Consider the following 17,153-nt stretch of genomic DNA (forward strand, 5'->3'; position numbering starts at 1 on the left):
ATCTTTGTTAAACTCACGGAGATGCCAAAAGTACACAAATAACTGAGCCTGTTGTAGTCACAGTACTCAGTAAAAAACGCACACACGGTATACGGTCACAGGAGTAGCCCAAGACAGCGGCACTACGTCCGTCTAGACCTACCGTGTGCGTGGCGTTACAACTGCGAACGCAAAGGAGGCTGCTACTGCAGCGCGGCATGGACACTGCCGCCAAGCAACAAAGGCAAGGCGCAAGCGCAATGTCGGACGCTAGCAGCTGTGCAAGTTGAAGCAGAGGAGCGCTGGGGCTGAAACTAACTCAGTCCCTATTCACATGCGTAATATCAGAGGGAAGGGGTTTCAAATGAGTCAGTCACCAGAATCCTACATCCGTCACCATTCACACATAGCACGTATTGTCTATACTAGCGCATGGCAAAGCGGCCATGTGCGCCTTTTATAGGAGCCGGGACCTTCTGCACGCTTCCAGATCTCTGAGATGGACCAATGAGAACTGGAGCGGGACCTGAGCACATGACTCGTCCCATGAGCATGCCCAGTAAGAGGACAGAAGGACTTCGCCTCAGGAGAGATTTGCTGCAAGGCAATCTCCTCTGCGGTGGAAAAATAGGAGGAGAGTGCAGAATGTGAAGATCTGGATCCCTGCTGAGTAAACGCAGGAATCCGACTCCTAACATATCATGGCACTCAGTTTCTACTGGAGATGCTCCAGGCTTTAAAACGTGTATTTTCCATTGATTTATTTAATTCAACAAAATGCAAAGTAAGGGAAGTATTTATTATTGCATCTTGCACTTTTTTTAATTTGAGTTTTTTGTGGGTTTTTTTTTCCTGTTTTTCATTTGCACCTTATAGTTTTATTTAATTTGCACCTTATTAATAGTCCATTTTATATGTGCTCACCCGTGTTTTTATATGTTTGCCATTAGGAGTTTTGGGTGTTTTCAGACATTTCATTAATTACAACATTAAGTGGCAATATTTTTGTGCAAATGTTCTCCATCTCCCCCTGTCCGAGTGAATAAAAATGGTTAAAGATACAATTAATGAACATTTCAGATATTTTGCAAACGTCATGATCCACGTCCACCATTTTGACAAAAATGTCAACATATACAAGACAATAAAGGAAAACCCTGCAAATAATGAATTGGACCCCAAGTTTACCATCTTCATAAATGGGTGGTCCCAACTGTTGAGCCTCTGTCCGCGCCCCCTGTTAGGCCATAGATAAGGTTCTCTGCTTCGGCCCTACTTAGGCCTCTTTCACACTTCAGTCTTTTACAATCAGTCACAATCCGGCAGGTTTTGAAAAAAACGGATCCTCAATTTTCTTTTGAGGATCCTTTTTTTTTCCCCATTTACTTACATTAATGGCGGATTGTGACGGATTGCTGTCCGTTGCATCCGTTTTTTTTGAGGATCCGCCAAAAGTTGCTGTCCGTCACCATCCTCAAAGATTTCAAAACGGAGCTTGCAACGTTTTTTCCTCTGGCGGATCCTCCAGACACTCATTTAACCCGAAATTCTTTCTGGGTGCCGGACAAAATAAAAAATTCTCTCTCTCTCTCTCTCTCTCTCTCTCTCTCTCAAATTCAAATAGGCTTTATTGGCAGGACCAAAATACAATTAGTGTTGCCAAAGCAAGAAAAGAAGTGTGGCAGGGGAGTGGATTAGGGTAGTGGGGATGGGGTGTTGGGGGCAAAATTTGGGGAGTGATTGTCCATTTGGAGGTCTTTAGTTCCTCTCATCTTATGACATGTGGTGACATATTGGGCGGCGACCTCCACCATTGATTCTTCTTCCCCCAGTAGGATGCAGAGTTTCCTCTCCTCGTCCATGGATGGGAAGTCTGGGGTATGGGTGGTAAGTTTCTGGAAGTGGGAGTCCCTCACTGCTGAGTATTTGTTGCAGTGCAGCAGGAAATGCACCTCATCTTCCAGAGCCCCCTGCTGGCAGTGCTGGCACAGTCTGTTCTCTTGTGGCTTGTATGTCTGTCGGTGCTGCCCTGTTTCCACCTCTAGGTTGTGGGCGCTTAATCTGTATATACTCAAGGTCTGCCTGTCTTTGGGGTGGCGTAGCCTTTCCAGGTATGGAGCCAGTGTGTAGTCCCTCCGCAGTGACCGGTAGATGGTGAGTTTCTGGGAGTTCTCCAATTCACTCTTCCAACCCTCTATGTATTGCATCTTGCAGCTCTCTGAGATCTCTTTTATTTGGGCTTTAGTTAGGGTGTGTTGCTGACTTTGGTTGAGCTGGCTGCCGAGGTTCCTGGCTTGCTCTTGGCTCTGGCTCAGCAGGGCTTTATGATGGTAGGAGCTGGGGTTGCTGTTCTGTATATGCGCCTGGTGTGATAGCGCCCTCTTGTGTATAGTGAGCCATAAGGGGAATCGGCCCAGCTCTGCCCGACAGGCTATGTTTGAGGTGCTGCGATGTACCTGGAGGAGATATTTGCAGAACTCCAGATGGAAGACTTCGGTTGGGCTGGAATCCCACTTTTTCTGGTCTGGATAGGTTGCTGGACCCCATACCTCGCTGCCATATAGCAGTATAGGTGTGATGACGCTGTCGAATATCTTGAGCCAGACTCTCACCGGTGGTTTGAGGTGGTACATTTGTCTTCTGATGGCATAGAAGGTTCTGCATGCTTTCCCTTTCAGGGTCTCTGCTGCTTGCTTGAGGCTCCCGGTTTGGCTTAGCTCCAGACCGAGGTAGGTATAGCTGCTTGTCTTCTCTAGTGTGGCACCATTTAGTGTGAGGGAGGAAGTGGAGGTTTCTTTAGAACTCCTCTTTTGAAACACCATGACTTTGGTCTTCTTTTGGTTGATGGGCAGCGCCCATGTGGTGCTGAATGTTTCCAGCACGGCCAAGCTATCTTGGAGGCCTCTCTCGGTTGGGGAAAGCAGCAGGAGGTCATCTGCATACAGCAGGATCTTCACCTCTCGGTCGTGCAGGCTGAGACCTGGGGCAGAGGAGGATTCCAGGGCCGCTGCCAGTCCATTTATGTAGATGTTAAATAGAGTTGGGCTCAGGCTGCAGCCCTGTCTTACCCCACGGCACTGTCGGAAGAAGGCCGTCCTCTTTCCATTCACCTTCACGCTGCACCGATTCTCAGTGTATGAGCTCTTGATGACGTCGTAGGTTCTGCCACCTATTCCGCTCTCCAGGAGTTTCAGGAACAGACCTGGGTGCCACACTGAGTCAAAGGCCTTCTTGAAGTCTCTCTCTCTCTCCTTCCCGACCAGCGGTTCCTTTAAATTTCCTCATTTTTCAGGATCCGTCTGAAAACGGATCCTGTGGCATCCGTTCAGAACGGATCCGCTTGTCTGACTTTTTGGCGGATTTCAACTGATGCAAAAAACTGAAGTGTGAAAGAGGCCTTAAGCTGGCCATGCACATAAGAGCAAAATTTGGGAAACCCAACTGATTTCGTAGGGATCAGCAGACTTTCATATGTGTATACAGTCATGAGAATAAATAAGTACACCCTCTTTGAATTCTATGTTTTTCTGTATCAGGACATAATAAAAAAAATGTGGTCCTTAGAAGGTCTTAAAATTTGGTTCATCTGAGGATGTATGCACAACAACAAATTATACCATGTTACTATTTACTTACCAAAATCTGGGCCAAATTTTGTACAAAGTGTGTGAAAAATTAAGTACACACTTACTGCCTCCATAGGAAATAGGAGTCAAATATCATTGATTAATTGTTGATCAGAAAATGGGAATACCAGTATAAAAGCAGAAGTTTTGGCAGTTTGCTGGTCTGGAGCATTTTCAGTGTGTGTAAGCACAATGCCAAGGAGGACAGAAATAAGCAATGATCTTAGAGAATCAGTTGTTACTGCCCATCAATTTGGAAAGGGTTTTAAGGCAATTTCCAAACAATTTGGAATTCATCATCCTTCTGTGAAAAAGATTATTCAAAAGTGAAAAGCATTCACGACAGTTGACAATCTTTCCAGGAGTGGATATTGCAGCAAATTCACCCTAAGGTCACTCCGTGCACAGCTCATAGAAATTTCAGAAACCCAAGAGTTACAGCTCAGACTCTATAGGCGCAACCTGTTAAATCTTCAAGTTCGTGATAGCATAATTAGAAAAAGACTGAACAAGTATGACTTCTTTGGAAGGAGTGCCAAAAAAAGCCTTGTCGTTATAAAAAGAGGTTGCATCTGAAGTTACCCCAACATTTCTAGAACAATGTCCTTTGAACAGATGAGACCAAAGTAAAGATGTTTGGCCAAATGGCTTACTACACCAATGAGCAAGCATAGCATATTAGCAGAAACACGCCATATCAGTCTAACATGGTGGTAGATGACTGATGATTTGGGCTTGATTTTATAGACACAGGTCCTCGACATCTTGCAATCATTGAGTTTAGCTTTATTTTTGGAGCAAAAAAGTTATGGCTTTATAAAAAATACAAAATAAAAAGAAGTAACACATTCATCAAGATTCCTATTACATCAAACACTAAAATTCCTGTAGATGACACCTGCCAGGACAACTATCAAGGAATTAGTCCTCAACATGACTCCTGTGAAGGAACCTCTAGGAGCATTGGCACCTCAATCCCCAGGAGATCTCATTATTTCATCTATTTCAGGAGAGACCTTATTTTTTTCCTATCTTAAACCTTCATTTCTTGAGATTTTCTGTTTTTCTTTTTGCTATATATAAAAAGATTATCCTTTCACTTTGAGGGAGTTTAAAACATTTGGATTGGAAAGTAGCAGAAACATGAGATGAAAGGTTCTTCAGAATAGATTTTCAAAAATGTTCTTCCAGAAAATGGTAAAATGGTTTGATGACCAGACACAAGGGTACTGTACCTGATTCTGAAATGTCATCCCAGTATGGGGAATCAAATTCATACTCTGCCTTTAGGATCTGATTGAACAGCTCAGAGTCATTCTCATCATAGAACGGTGGGTATCCACAAAGCCTGGAGAATGGTACAACGAGAAGAGAGACATGCATCATCAACAGTATCTTAGCTTATAGGATCATCCTGCCTCAATGGAAAACAGGATTAAAGGGTTATTGCCAAAAAATTAAATTAACGATAGGGGGTAACTCGCTGATCGCTGGGCATCCGACTACTGGGACACCCATTGATCCCGGTATTTGTGCTCTAGAGCCCTGAGAACTGGCCTCTATTCCATTCATTGTCAATGGGACTGACAGAAATAGCTGAGAACTGCACTTGGCAGTCCTGTAGATAATGGATGAAGCAAAGGCTGCACCTCTGCTCCTTTCAGGATGGTGCTGATTAGCCCTGTTCTTCAGGGGGGGTTTCCAGGGCATTGATCTTGGGATCGCTGGATTGGACCCCCAGTGATCAACTAGTTAGCACCTATACAATATACAGTGACGGAAATGTTATTTGATCCCTTGTTGATTTTGTAAGTTTGCCCACTGACAAAGAAATGAACAGTCTCTAAGTTTAAGGGTAGGTTAATTTTAACATTGAGAGATACAATATCAAAAATAAAATCCAGAAAATCACATTGTATAAATTATATAAATTTATTTGCATTTTGCAGTGAGAAATAAGTATTTGATCCCTCTGGCAAACAAGACTTAATACTTGGTGGCAAAACCCTTGTTGGCAAGCACAGCAGTCAGATGTTTTTTTGTAGTTGATTATGAGGTTTGCGCACATGTCAGGAGGAATTTTGGTCCACTCCTCTTTGCAGATCATCTCTAAATCATTAAAATTTTTAAGGCTGCCGCTTGGCAACTTGGCACTTCAACTCCCTCCATAAGTTTTCTATGGGATTAAGGTCTGGAGACTGGCTAGGCCACTCCATGACCTTAATGTCCTTCTTTTTGAGCCACTGCTTTGTTGCCTTGGCTGTATGTTTCGGGTCATTGTCTTGCTGGAAGACCCAGCCACGACCCATTTTTAATGCCCTGCCGGAGGGAAGGAGGTTGTCATTCAGGATTTTATGGTACATGGCTCCATCCATTCTCCCATTGATGTAGTGAAGTAGTCCTGTGCCCTTAGCAGAGAAGCACCCCCAAAACATAATGTTTCCACCTCAATGCTTGACAGTGGGGACAGTGTTCTTTGGATCATAGGCAGCATTTCTCTTCCCTCAAACATGGTGAGTTAAGTTAATGCCAAAGACCTCAATATTTGTCTCTTCTGATCACAGCACCTTCACTCAATCACTCACACAATCATCCAGGTGTTTATTGGCAAACTTCAGACGGGCCTGCTCATGTGCCTTCTTGAGCCGAGGGAGCTTGCGGGCACTGCAGGATTTTAAACCTTTATGGCGTAATGTATTACCAATGGTTTTCTTGGTGACTGTGGTCCTAGCTGCCTTGAGACCAATAACAAGTTCCCCCCGTGTAGCTTTAGTCTGATCTCCCACCTTCCTCATGATCAAGGATATCCCATAAGCTGAGATTTTGCATGGTGGCCCAGATCGATGTTGATTGACAGTCATTTTGTATTTCTTCCATTTTCTTACTATTACTTACTTATGGTTTTGTAGCCCATTCCAGCTTTGTGCAGGTCTATGATCTTGTCCCTGACATCCTTAAAAAGCTCTTTGGTCTTGCCCACGTTGTAGAGGTTACAGCCTGACTGATTAATTGAGTCTGTAGACAGGAGTCTTTTATAAAGGTTTTTATAAAGCTGACTATGTAAGACAGCTGCCTTTAATGCAGGTAACAAGCTGATTAGAAGCATCTAAGACTGGAGTCACACATAGCGACTCACCAGCGATCCTGACAACGATATCAATGTGTCAGGATCGCTGGTGAATCACTATGTGATCGCTGGTGAGCTGTCAAACAGACAGCTTCACCAGCGATCACAGCGACGCCCAGCGCCCGGCGTCGCTGTGCACGTTAGTAACTAGCGCGCTGATGCGTGCGTCCCTAGATACCCGATGTGTACGTTAGTTACCAGCTCCCTGCATCAGCGCGCTGGTAACTAACGTGCACATCGGGTATCTAAGGGACGCACGTCCCTTGGATACCCGATGTGTACATTAGTTACCAGCAGATCGCTGGTCTCCCGCCTGTCACACGCAGCGATGCGTGGTGGCCAGCGGGAGACCAGCAACCAAAAAAAAAGTCCTGGCCTTTCCTGCAGCGATCAGCGATATCGGCAGGGGGGCCGGTCGCTGATCGCTGTCACACACAGGGATCTCGCTGGTGAGATCGCTGTTGTGTCACAAAAATTGCGACTCAGCAGCAATCTCGCTAGCGAGATCGCTATGTGTGACGGGGCCTTATCTGGTCTGTAGCAACTTAATGGTTGGTACGGGATCAAATACTTATTTCTCACTGCAAAATGCAAATAAATTTATATAATTTATACAATGTGATTTTCTGGATTTTATTTTTGATGTTCTATCTCTCAATGTTAAAATTAACCTACCCTTTAAATTATAGACTGTTCATGTCTTTGTCAGTGGGCAAACTTACAAAATCAGCAAGGGTTAAATACTTATTTCCTTCACTGTATGGCTTTTTTTTTAGAATAACCCTAAAATTTAGCCCAGTGACGATTTGCTTTGTTCTAGTCAGATTATCGTAAAAATCCAAGTATTTATCAGCAAGTAATGAAGGATTACCACAATGCAAGTGTAGTTCAATCACTGCTGTCATTGGCATCGCTAGGTCAGCATGTGGTATTAGTTGGGCACTGCATGGCAGTATTATTTGGATACTGTTGTTAGGCTATTGTTATTGCTTCCCTATATGACATTATGTAGGAATGATATAGCAGTTTAATGTGTGGACCATAGAGCCTGTTACTTGCTCACTTTATAACACTGGTATGTCTGTCTACCACTAAATATATAGGGACAAGGCAGTATTTCATCTATTTGTTATGTGCAATGGAAAGCGGTATTATTTACTCACACTATAGTACAATTATTTAGCTGGTATTTTGGCAATTTTATTTTCTCTTTCCTTCCTTTATCTCAAAACCTAATGGGAAGTTACCACCCCTAACTAACCCGGGGTCCTCCAAATATCTCAGCCGGGGAGTGTGAAAAATTGTTGGATGGCTATATCAATCATGACGTCATTGAAGAGAGTCAATTTAGTATGGAGATTAAAAAAATCTCATAAAGTAGCACATACCAGCCACATCAGAGACCCATCTGTATACTGAACTGTTTTGGGGTTCTTGCTCCTCATCAGTACAACACAAGATTCTGGTTCACTGAATGAGATGCTTTAGAAGCAGCTCACAGAAGAGATCCAGCTCAGTATGGACACCTGTTATCCAAGTCTGGTGTGGACTACTTTGCATATTTTTTTCCCATGGATCATTACCTTGAGAATAAATCTCCATACAGAGTTGAATTTCATCAACTAGAGAGGCAACCAAACTTTTTTAAAGAAGAATATCAATTACATCTTTGGGCATTTCACCCTTTCTTTTTTGTCCTATATGGAAATTAAGGAAATTCTTGACTGTTGGGGCCTCAACTAACCACTCAGAGCATTTGATTCATAGGCCATAGAAGGACCTTTATTTGCCAAGTACACCACAAATCTTTCTGATGACTTTGCTTACATGTGACATAGAAAGATTCATGTGAGATACTCACAGAATGTATGAGATGACCCCGATGGCCCAAACGTCCACAGCTTTTCCATATGGCTTCTGCTCAAGCAGTTCAGGGGCTACATATATCAAAAAAGAGATGAAAGAAGACTAGTAAATGGGGTCACTCTACACTTTTTAGCTCCACAATAATCTCATGTCCCACAACTGGTTTCCAACATGTTACTCATGGTTTACGTTAACCTCTGTAAGAGCTACACAAGTCAGCAATAAATAAAGTACATCCACCTATAGTGTCAGCGATAAATCCATCCACCTATAGTGTCAGCGATAAATCCATACACCTATAGTGTCAGCGATAAATCCATACACCTATAGTGTCAGCGATAAATCCATACACCTATAGTGTCAGCGATAAATCCATACACCTAGTGTCAGCGATAAATCCATACACCTATAGTGTCAGCGATAAATACATATACCTTAGTGTTAGTGATAAATACGTACTCTTCTAGTGTCAGCGATAAATCCATACACCTATAGTGTCAGCGATAAATACATACACCTCAGTCATAGCGATAAATACAGTACATACTCTTCTAGTGTCTGCGATAAATACGTACACCTATAGTGTCACCGATAAATACATACACCTATACCAGAGACTATGAACGTGCTGTATTAAAGGCTATGTTCCTCTTTGAACACTATTTTACAGTTTTCATAGTATAACATATCACTTAAGATGCCATAAAACCCCCTTAAACAGTCCTTACCCACATAGCCCGGTGTCCCACAAGCTGTGGCCATCATTCCATCATCTTCAATCTTAGACAGACCGAAGTCGCTGATCATGATCTTTGAGTCCTCAAAAGGAGTTGCATAGAGCAGGTTTTCTGGCTAAAGGCATCATGATAATTGCAAATTAATGGGGGAGACATTCAGAATGTACTAGAAGCCTGTTCGTTAAAATTATAATATAAGAAAGCAGATTCATGGAGGTCCTCACCTCCTCCTACTTATTCCTTGAGCAGGTTCTTTTGCCATGTCTAGAATTCAATGGTGCCAGCAGATAGGAGAAACCATGCACAGGTTCCCACCTCCCATAGATCTAATCCATGAAGAACATGACTGATATAAGGATCCACCAGATATTGGACCCATCGACCCTTCTAATTCTGTACCCTACTTCCCAATGCTCATTCTCACCATTACAGGGTCTGGCATGAATCCAGCTTCGCGGGTTGCCTCCATACTTTTTATAACAGACCAGTAAGCATGATGGTCCCAATGATGACCTTACTCATGGTAGAAACATTTATGGCTTATGGAAACCTTAAGGCTACTTTCACACATCAGGTTTTCGGCGTCAGGCGCGATCCGGCGTCGTGCCGGAACGCCGGATCCGGCAAATGTTTAGTAAAACCGGATGTGACGGATCCGGTTTTCTGCCGGATCCGTCTTTTTCTTGACAGACAAAACCGGATCCGTCTCATCCGGTTCATCCGTTTTTCTATCTGTTTTTCGACGGATTACGCCGGGTCCGGTTTTTAAAATTGACCCTTGTGGCCTTCCGAACGGGATTGGCTACTGGAAAACTATATATAGAGTGTTCCTACAGCCCTTCTTTGACAGGTTGTCGAGGAGAAAGTGCAGGTTGGAGAGAAGAGCAAGTTACTGGCGAAGATGGATGTTGTCATTGGAAATATTTTGAAGAATTTGGCGGATTTTATAGCGGAGGCGAATCGTTTGAGGGCGATTGTTCTGGAGAAGGAGAGAGCGAGACAGCAGCGCATCAGGCATCGTAGACGACGTTTGTGGATCCACCCCATCACAGCCAAGAGAATGACGCGTGGGGTCTATTCTACACTCTGCATGGACCTTCGACGAAACCCGGATAAATTTTTTGGATATGTTAGGATGAAAATGGAGAATTTTGATTACTTGGTGGAGCGCATTGCACACCTCATAAGAAAAGCGGACACCTATTGCCGCTTCTCTGTTTCACCCGCAGAGCGTCTGATGGTGACTTTAAGGTAAGCCACATTTATTGGATGTGATCGCATCAGAGCACACTTTCACTGCAATCTTGTTGGTGGTAGTTTGTATCTCCAAGTGTTATAGCTCAGTTTTGGTATGTAATGCTGTGATTTAAAACTAATTTATTGTTTTTTAATTCCCCACAGATTTCTTGCAACTGGAGAATCCCTTTCGTCACTGCATTTCCAGTACAGACTCGGGATTTCTACCATATCTGGAATTGTGAAGTACACATGCCGTGCACTGTGGGACTCCTTAGCTGAAGAGTTTTTACCAGAGCCCACAACAGAGAGGTGGATTGAAATTGCTGACAAGTTTCAACAGATATGTCAGTTTCCCAACTGCTTGGGCGCTGTGGACGGGAAACATATCCGCATTGTAAAGCCAGCTGGATCGGGATCGGAATATTTCAATTACAAGAAATATTTTTCAATTGTCCTCATGGCCATCGCTGACGCGGAATACAAATTTATTGCGGTTGATATTGGGGCCTATGGCCGCTCCAATGACTCTCAAGTTTTGAAACTGTCTGCCATGGGGCGTAAACTGTATGGAAACACCTTCCAGTTCCCACCCCCTAGACCGCTGCCGCAAACATCTGGTCCACCTATGCCATTTGTCTGTGTAGGGGATGAAGCCTTCCAGCTGTCAGAACACCTTTTGAAACCGTACTCTAGCAGAGGATTGACAAGACCAAAACGCATTTTTAATTACCGCCTCACAAGAGCAAGAAGAATGGTTGAATGTACCTTTGGTATTCTGACAGCCAAATGGCGGGTCCTATTGACTGCGATCAACCTCAAGACAGAAACTGTGGACGAGGTGATCAAAGCGTGCGTGGTACTCCACAATTTTGTTATCTGCAAGGAACCCATTTCCATTGAGGACACCTCTGAAGAAACCACCTTGCAAGATTACCAGGACATTACCACTAGAAGTTCTGTGACGGTTTCAGTAATGAGGGACAATTTTGCACTATACTTTATGTCACCTCAAGGCTGAGTACACTGGCAGGATGACAGAGTGTGAAAGATTTGTGCCCTAACCAAACTTGTGTACCTTCTGTACCAACAGTATATACCTTTGCCAACCAAAGTTGGCTATCTTGTCATGGTCTCTATTTTTAGCTTTAGGCCACAGGTGTGTACCTGGTTGTGTTTTATGCAAAGTATTTCACCTTTTAACAAAAGTTGTGTACATTGTTAGGAAATCACCAACAATAAACACAACTTTTTAGGTGAAATACTTTGCTTCAAACACAACCAGGAACACAACTGTGGCAAAAAGCTAAAATTTACCCACAGTTATATACCTAGTTTTGAATACCATTTCACCTTTTAAATACCCTGTATTTAACCTTTTTCGCCGCAGAAAGAAATGACAGACAACCAGTGCTAAATAATTTAACTTTTATTGAAAAATGTTTTTTTTAGTAAACTTTTTTAAAATTTTAATAAACTTGTTTAATAAAGCTTTGAAACCATAAAACTGGTCATTTTTATTTAAATACACACATTATAAATCTGTGTAGTGTGTGGTGGAAATACTGCTGGAGGGGCTGCGGGACACTTCGACACTGGGAGTGTGGAGAGAGGACTGGGATCGTGGTGGGGAAGGAACAGTTAGAGGTGAAGGTGTGGAAAAAACTACAGAATGGGTGGACATGTGGGAAGCAGAAGAGGTGGTGGGTGGTGGAGTGGAGGGTTGGGCAGGGACTGTAGGAGCAGATGATGTTGATGGCAAGTTGTATGGGGAAGGAGTTTGGTACGGGGCAGGTTGCTGGAAGTGGGGAGATGTCTGGTACGGGGCAGGTTGCTGGAAGTGGGGAGATGTCTGGTACGAGGCAGGTTGCTGGAAGTGGGGAGATGTCTGGTACTGGGGAGTTTGCAGGTACTGGGGAGGTTGCAGGTACTGGGGAGGTTGCAGGTACTGGGGAGGTTGCAGGTACTGGGGAGGTTGCTGGTACTGGGGAGGTTGCTGGTACTGGGGAGGTTGCTGGTACTGGGGAGGTTGCTGGTACTGGGGAGGTTGCTGGTATGTAATAGGAGGGGGAGGATGGAAAGTGGCTGGAGGGGGTGTAGATGTAATAGGAGGGGGAGGATGGAAAGTGGCTGGAGGGGGTGTAGATGTAATAGGAGGGGGAGGATGGAAAGTGGCTGGAGGGGGTGCAGGTGGAGGAACTACTGTGGTGGGAGGAGGAGGTTGGGAGGTAACTTGCTGGAGAGCAGCGTGGCATGAATGCATTACATGCATCTGCTGGGCAGGAGAGAGCGTTTCCATGCGCTCCACAACAGACCTGAAAAAGGTGTGGTTTGGCGAAGATCTTGCTTCTGAATGCATGGTTTGCAGAAGTGTCTTCACCTCCAGAATGCTGGAGTTGATCTGCTGATAGCCTGCGGAGATTTGCTCTGACAAGACTTTTAGACAGTTCTGGAAAGATGCATTCAGATGCAAGAACTCTGGCGCATAAGTCTTTTCCTGACCCCTCTGCCGCCCAGTACCCGCAGGTGTACTAGAGGTGGCAGGGGCAGAAGGGTGGGGTAAAGGGAAAGCGATCTCCTCACCAGCAGCTTCATGTAATGTAGGCGGCCACGATGCTCCTGTGCTGGTGGATGGGACAGATGGGTCGAATGTGTGGGAAGGCTGGGAAGGTGCAGATGTACCGGGGTGGTCGAAGTGTCCCTCGGTGCCGGTCTCCTCAGGGATCGCCTCAGAAGGGTCCAATCGTGCAGGCTCCCGAGTGCTCTTCACCGTGCTGTGGAATAAAGAGAAAAAAAAACAATTAAAATAGTGACATGGTATGGCCCTGGCTGAAAAAAAAAAAGTTACATCTAAACATTTTTTTGTCACATGTGGTGTGTAATATTTACCTTCTGGTGAGCATTGTCTCCCGGAGGAACGACAGGGCTCGTGCGTACTTGTACTTGCTCCTGCGTCCTCCAGATCCACTCGGGGCCCGCATCTCTTTATTGAACTCCTTCTTGAAACGATCCCTCACAGACCGCCACCGCTTCACAATTCTCTCCCCTGAAACGAGAAAGGACAAAGTGGTTAGTATACAACATCAGTGTTTCCCAAACTCCAGTCCTCATGGTCCCCAGGGGTCATGTTTTCAGGATTTCCAAAGTAAATAGAAATCCTGAACACATGATCCGTGGGGACCACGAGGACTGGAGTTCGGGAAACACTGGTTTACATCAAGCAACCGGTACTGTATATACTTACGCTCTTTAATCTGGGCCCGAGCTTCGAGGTCCTCCCAGCGGTCCACAAGGAGCGAACAGATTTCCTCCCAGAGTCGTCGGGTAACGATCAGGTCAGCGTGGCGGCGGTCAGCCATATTCCAGAGCGGCTCCCTTTCTCTGACGAGATCGATGAGGCGGTCCACATCAATCCCTCCATCCTCACCGTCAGAGTCGGGAGCACGCTGTGAAGGCTGTTAAAGAAAAAGACAAAAATAACATAATTAGCCTCCACAAAAGAAATGAAATAAAAAGTGCAAAAAAAACAAAGCAAAAATATTTATACTTACACGCTGGTGACCGCCGCGTTGCTGTCGCCGACGACCCTGGGAGGCACTGCGAGGACCTCTTGGCCGAGCACCAGATTGGGAAGACTAGAGAAGAAAACAAAAAATGTTATGTCTTTGGATGTAGGCATTTGTTTGCTGTGTGTGGTCTGCAGAACATTGTTTTCTATGTGTTGTGTGTAGTGTGATGTTGTGTTTCTGCGTTTGATGCAAAAAAACTTACCAATTGTGAGCCCACTCCAAGTGTCTGTCCACCCCTTCCTTCTTCTTCTGGGAGCTCCTCTTCATCTTGTGATTCCTGTTTTGAAATAAAAGGCAATGAATACACATATATTACAGAGATGATGGATTTTGGAAATAAAAACTTACCGTCAAACGCTGACGATGCGAGGGAGGGCTCCCAGAAGATGTGCTGTCTTCCTCATGGCCAGACTCCATGGCTGTGGGTGGTGTTTCTGCTGCTGCCATTGCTGCTGCTGCTGCTGCATCTATTGGGCGGCTGTTGAATAAAGAGAAACAAAGGGCCAATGAATATCTTGATATTCCATAGCCCTAGTTTGGAGGAATGGGGGATTTGATAATTACCGTCTCTCATCTGCTGCTGGACTCCCCTCCCGTTGTTCAGCATGCTGCTCCATTTGGGGTGGTGCTGATGGTGCTGCTGCTGCAGATGTCTGCTGCCTTCTCCTGCTCCTGGTTCTTGGCTTGGGTGGCATGTTGGGTGTGGCTGAGGGTCCCATTGTCTTGCTTTTATATATGTCCTGTGGGCAGAGCTACTGAGCATGCTCAGACCAAAGAAACCGGATCCGGCCGCCGGATCCGGCTGGCGCCGGATCAGGCGCATTGCGGCGCTCATAGGCTTTCATTGTATGAAAAAGCCGGACACACCGGATCCGGCGTGTCCGGCTTTTTCGCCGGAGACAAAAAACGTTACAGTAGCCGTTTTTTCCAGACGCCGGATCGCGTCACATTGCCGGATCCGGCGAAAATCGGATGAAACGCATGGCCATCCGGCTCGATCCGGCTCTAATGCAAGTCAATGGGGGGGAAACCGGATCCGGCATTGCATTTCGCCGGATCCGGTTTTAGTCAAAAGCGCCGGATCGCGCCTGACGCCGAAAACCTGATGTGTGAAAGAGGCCTTACATGTACAGTTGTGTGAAAAGTATTTGCCCCTTCCTGATTCCTATTCTTTTGCATGTTTTTCACATTTAAATGTTTCAGATCACCAAACAAATGTAAATATTAGATAAAGACAACACAAGTAATCACTATAATCACTAAATGCAGTTTAAAAAATGAATGTCTTGATTATTAAGAAAAAATAAATCCAAATCTACAGGGCTCTGTGTAAAAAAGTTATTGCCCCACCCCCCATCCTTAAAACATATTAACAGTGGTTTATCACATCTTTGGGAAGCGGAGTTATCATTCCCTACCCACATTTAGGCCTGATTACTGCCACACCTATTGTCAAACAAGAAATCACTTAAACAAGACCTGCCTGATGAAGTTAGGTAGACCAAAAGTTCCTCAAAAGCTAGACATCATGCCGCAATCCAAAGAAATTCTGGAACAAATGAGAAACAAAGTAATTGAGATCTATCAGTCTGGAAAAGGTTATAAAGCCATTTCTCAAACTTTGGGTCTCCAGTGAACCACAATGAGAGCCATTATCCACAAATGGCAAAAACAAAGAATGGTGGTGAACCTTCCCAGTAGTGGCCGGCCAACAAAAAATACCCCAAGAGCGCAGAGATGACACATCCAAGAGGTCATAAAAATCCCCACAACATCCAAAGAACTCCAGGCCTCACTTGCCTCAGTTAAGGTCAGTGTTCATGACTCCACCATAAGAAAGAGACTGGGCAAAAATGGTCTGCTTGGCAGCATTCCAAAATGACAACCACTCCTCAGCAAAAAGAACATAAAAGCTTGTCTCAGTTTTACCAGAAAATATCTTGATAATCCCCAAGCCTTTTGGAAGAAAAATCTGTGGACTGACGAGACAAAAGTTTAACTTTTTGAACGATCTATGTCCCATTACATCTGGCTTAGGAGTAACACAGTATTTCAGAAAAGGAACATCATACCAACAGTAAAATATGGTGGTGATAGTGTGGTGGTCTGGGGCGGTTTTGCTGCTCCAGGACCTGGAAGACTTGCTGTGGTAAATGGAACCATGAATTCTGCTGTCTACCAAAAATCCTGAAGGAGTATGTCAGGCCATCTGTTCGTTACCTCAAGCTGAAGCACACTTAGAGTATGCAGCAGGACCATGATCCAAAACACACCCTGACCTTAATCTGATTGAGAGTTTGTGGCATGACGTTAAAAAGGCGGTTCTTGTTTGGAAACTCTCCAATGTGGCTAAATTACAACAATTTTAAAGATATGAGTGGCCAAAATTTCTCCAGAGCGTTGTAAAAGACTCATTGCCAGTTATTTCAAATTTGATTGCAGTTGTTGCTACCAAGGGCGGCCCAACCATTATTACGTTTAGGGGGCAATCACTTTTCACACAGGGCTCTGTAGGTTTGGATTTCTTTTTACCTTAATAATAAAGACCTTTATTTACAAACTACATTTTGTGTTACTAGTGTTATCTTTGTCTAATATTTACATTTGTTTGCTGATCGGAAACATTTAATTGTGACAAACATGCAAAAAAAATTGGAAATTAGGAAGGGGGCAAACACTTTTTCACACAACTGTATGTACATTTCTGGCATCTCTTATATACTCTATATACAGTATATCAATACACAAAAATTCATGAGACCTCTGTGTGAATTTAATTAGATACTCCAGAGTTTCATTCGCAAGTCTGCTAGCATGGCACCAGGAATCTATAATAATAAATGCCCTAACCAGCTTCCGGTTGTAACAACTTCCGTCCAGTTGTAACCGGTGACGTCACCACACACACACACGCACATGTTAACCCTCAACACACCACCCCGCCTCAACACACACTCCTCTCACCTTTCACCTCCACTCATGTCCACTCACTCTTTCACTCCACATACGTTCC

At 44.4% G+C, this 17,153-nt stretch overlaps 1 protein-coding gene across 2 annotated transcripts in view; it reads right to left on the minus strand.

The window, feature by feature from the left end:
• Window positions 1-17,153, minus strand: part of PNCK (pregnancy up-regulated nonubiquitous CaM kinase) — a 165,525-nt gene that overhangs the window by 22,154 nt on the left and 126,218 nt on the right. For both annotated transcript variants that reach the window (XM_073590919.1, XM_073590920.1), the window contains 3 exons: window positions 9,327-9,450; window positions 8,594-8,669; window positions 4,841-4,953 (listed from right to left, as the gene is read on the minus strand). In XM_073590919.1, coding sequence (XP_073447020.1) covers window positions 4,841-4,953; window positions 8,594-8,669; window positions 9,327-9,450 — 313 coding nt within the window. The remainder of the gene's footprint in view (window positions 1-4,840; window positions 4,954-8,593; window positions 8,670-9,326; window positions 9,451-17,153) is intronic.

The sequence above is a fragment of the Dendrobates tinctorius genome, unplaced genomic scaffold (assembly GCF_039654945.1).
Source record: "Dendrobates tinctorius isolate UK_male_01 unplaced genomic scaffold, ASM3965494v1 ptg000120l, whole genome shotgun sequence".
NCBI classification, from domain to species: Eukaryota; Metazoa; Chordata; class Amphibia; order Anura; family Dendrobatidae; genus Dendrobates; species Dendrobates tinctorius.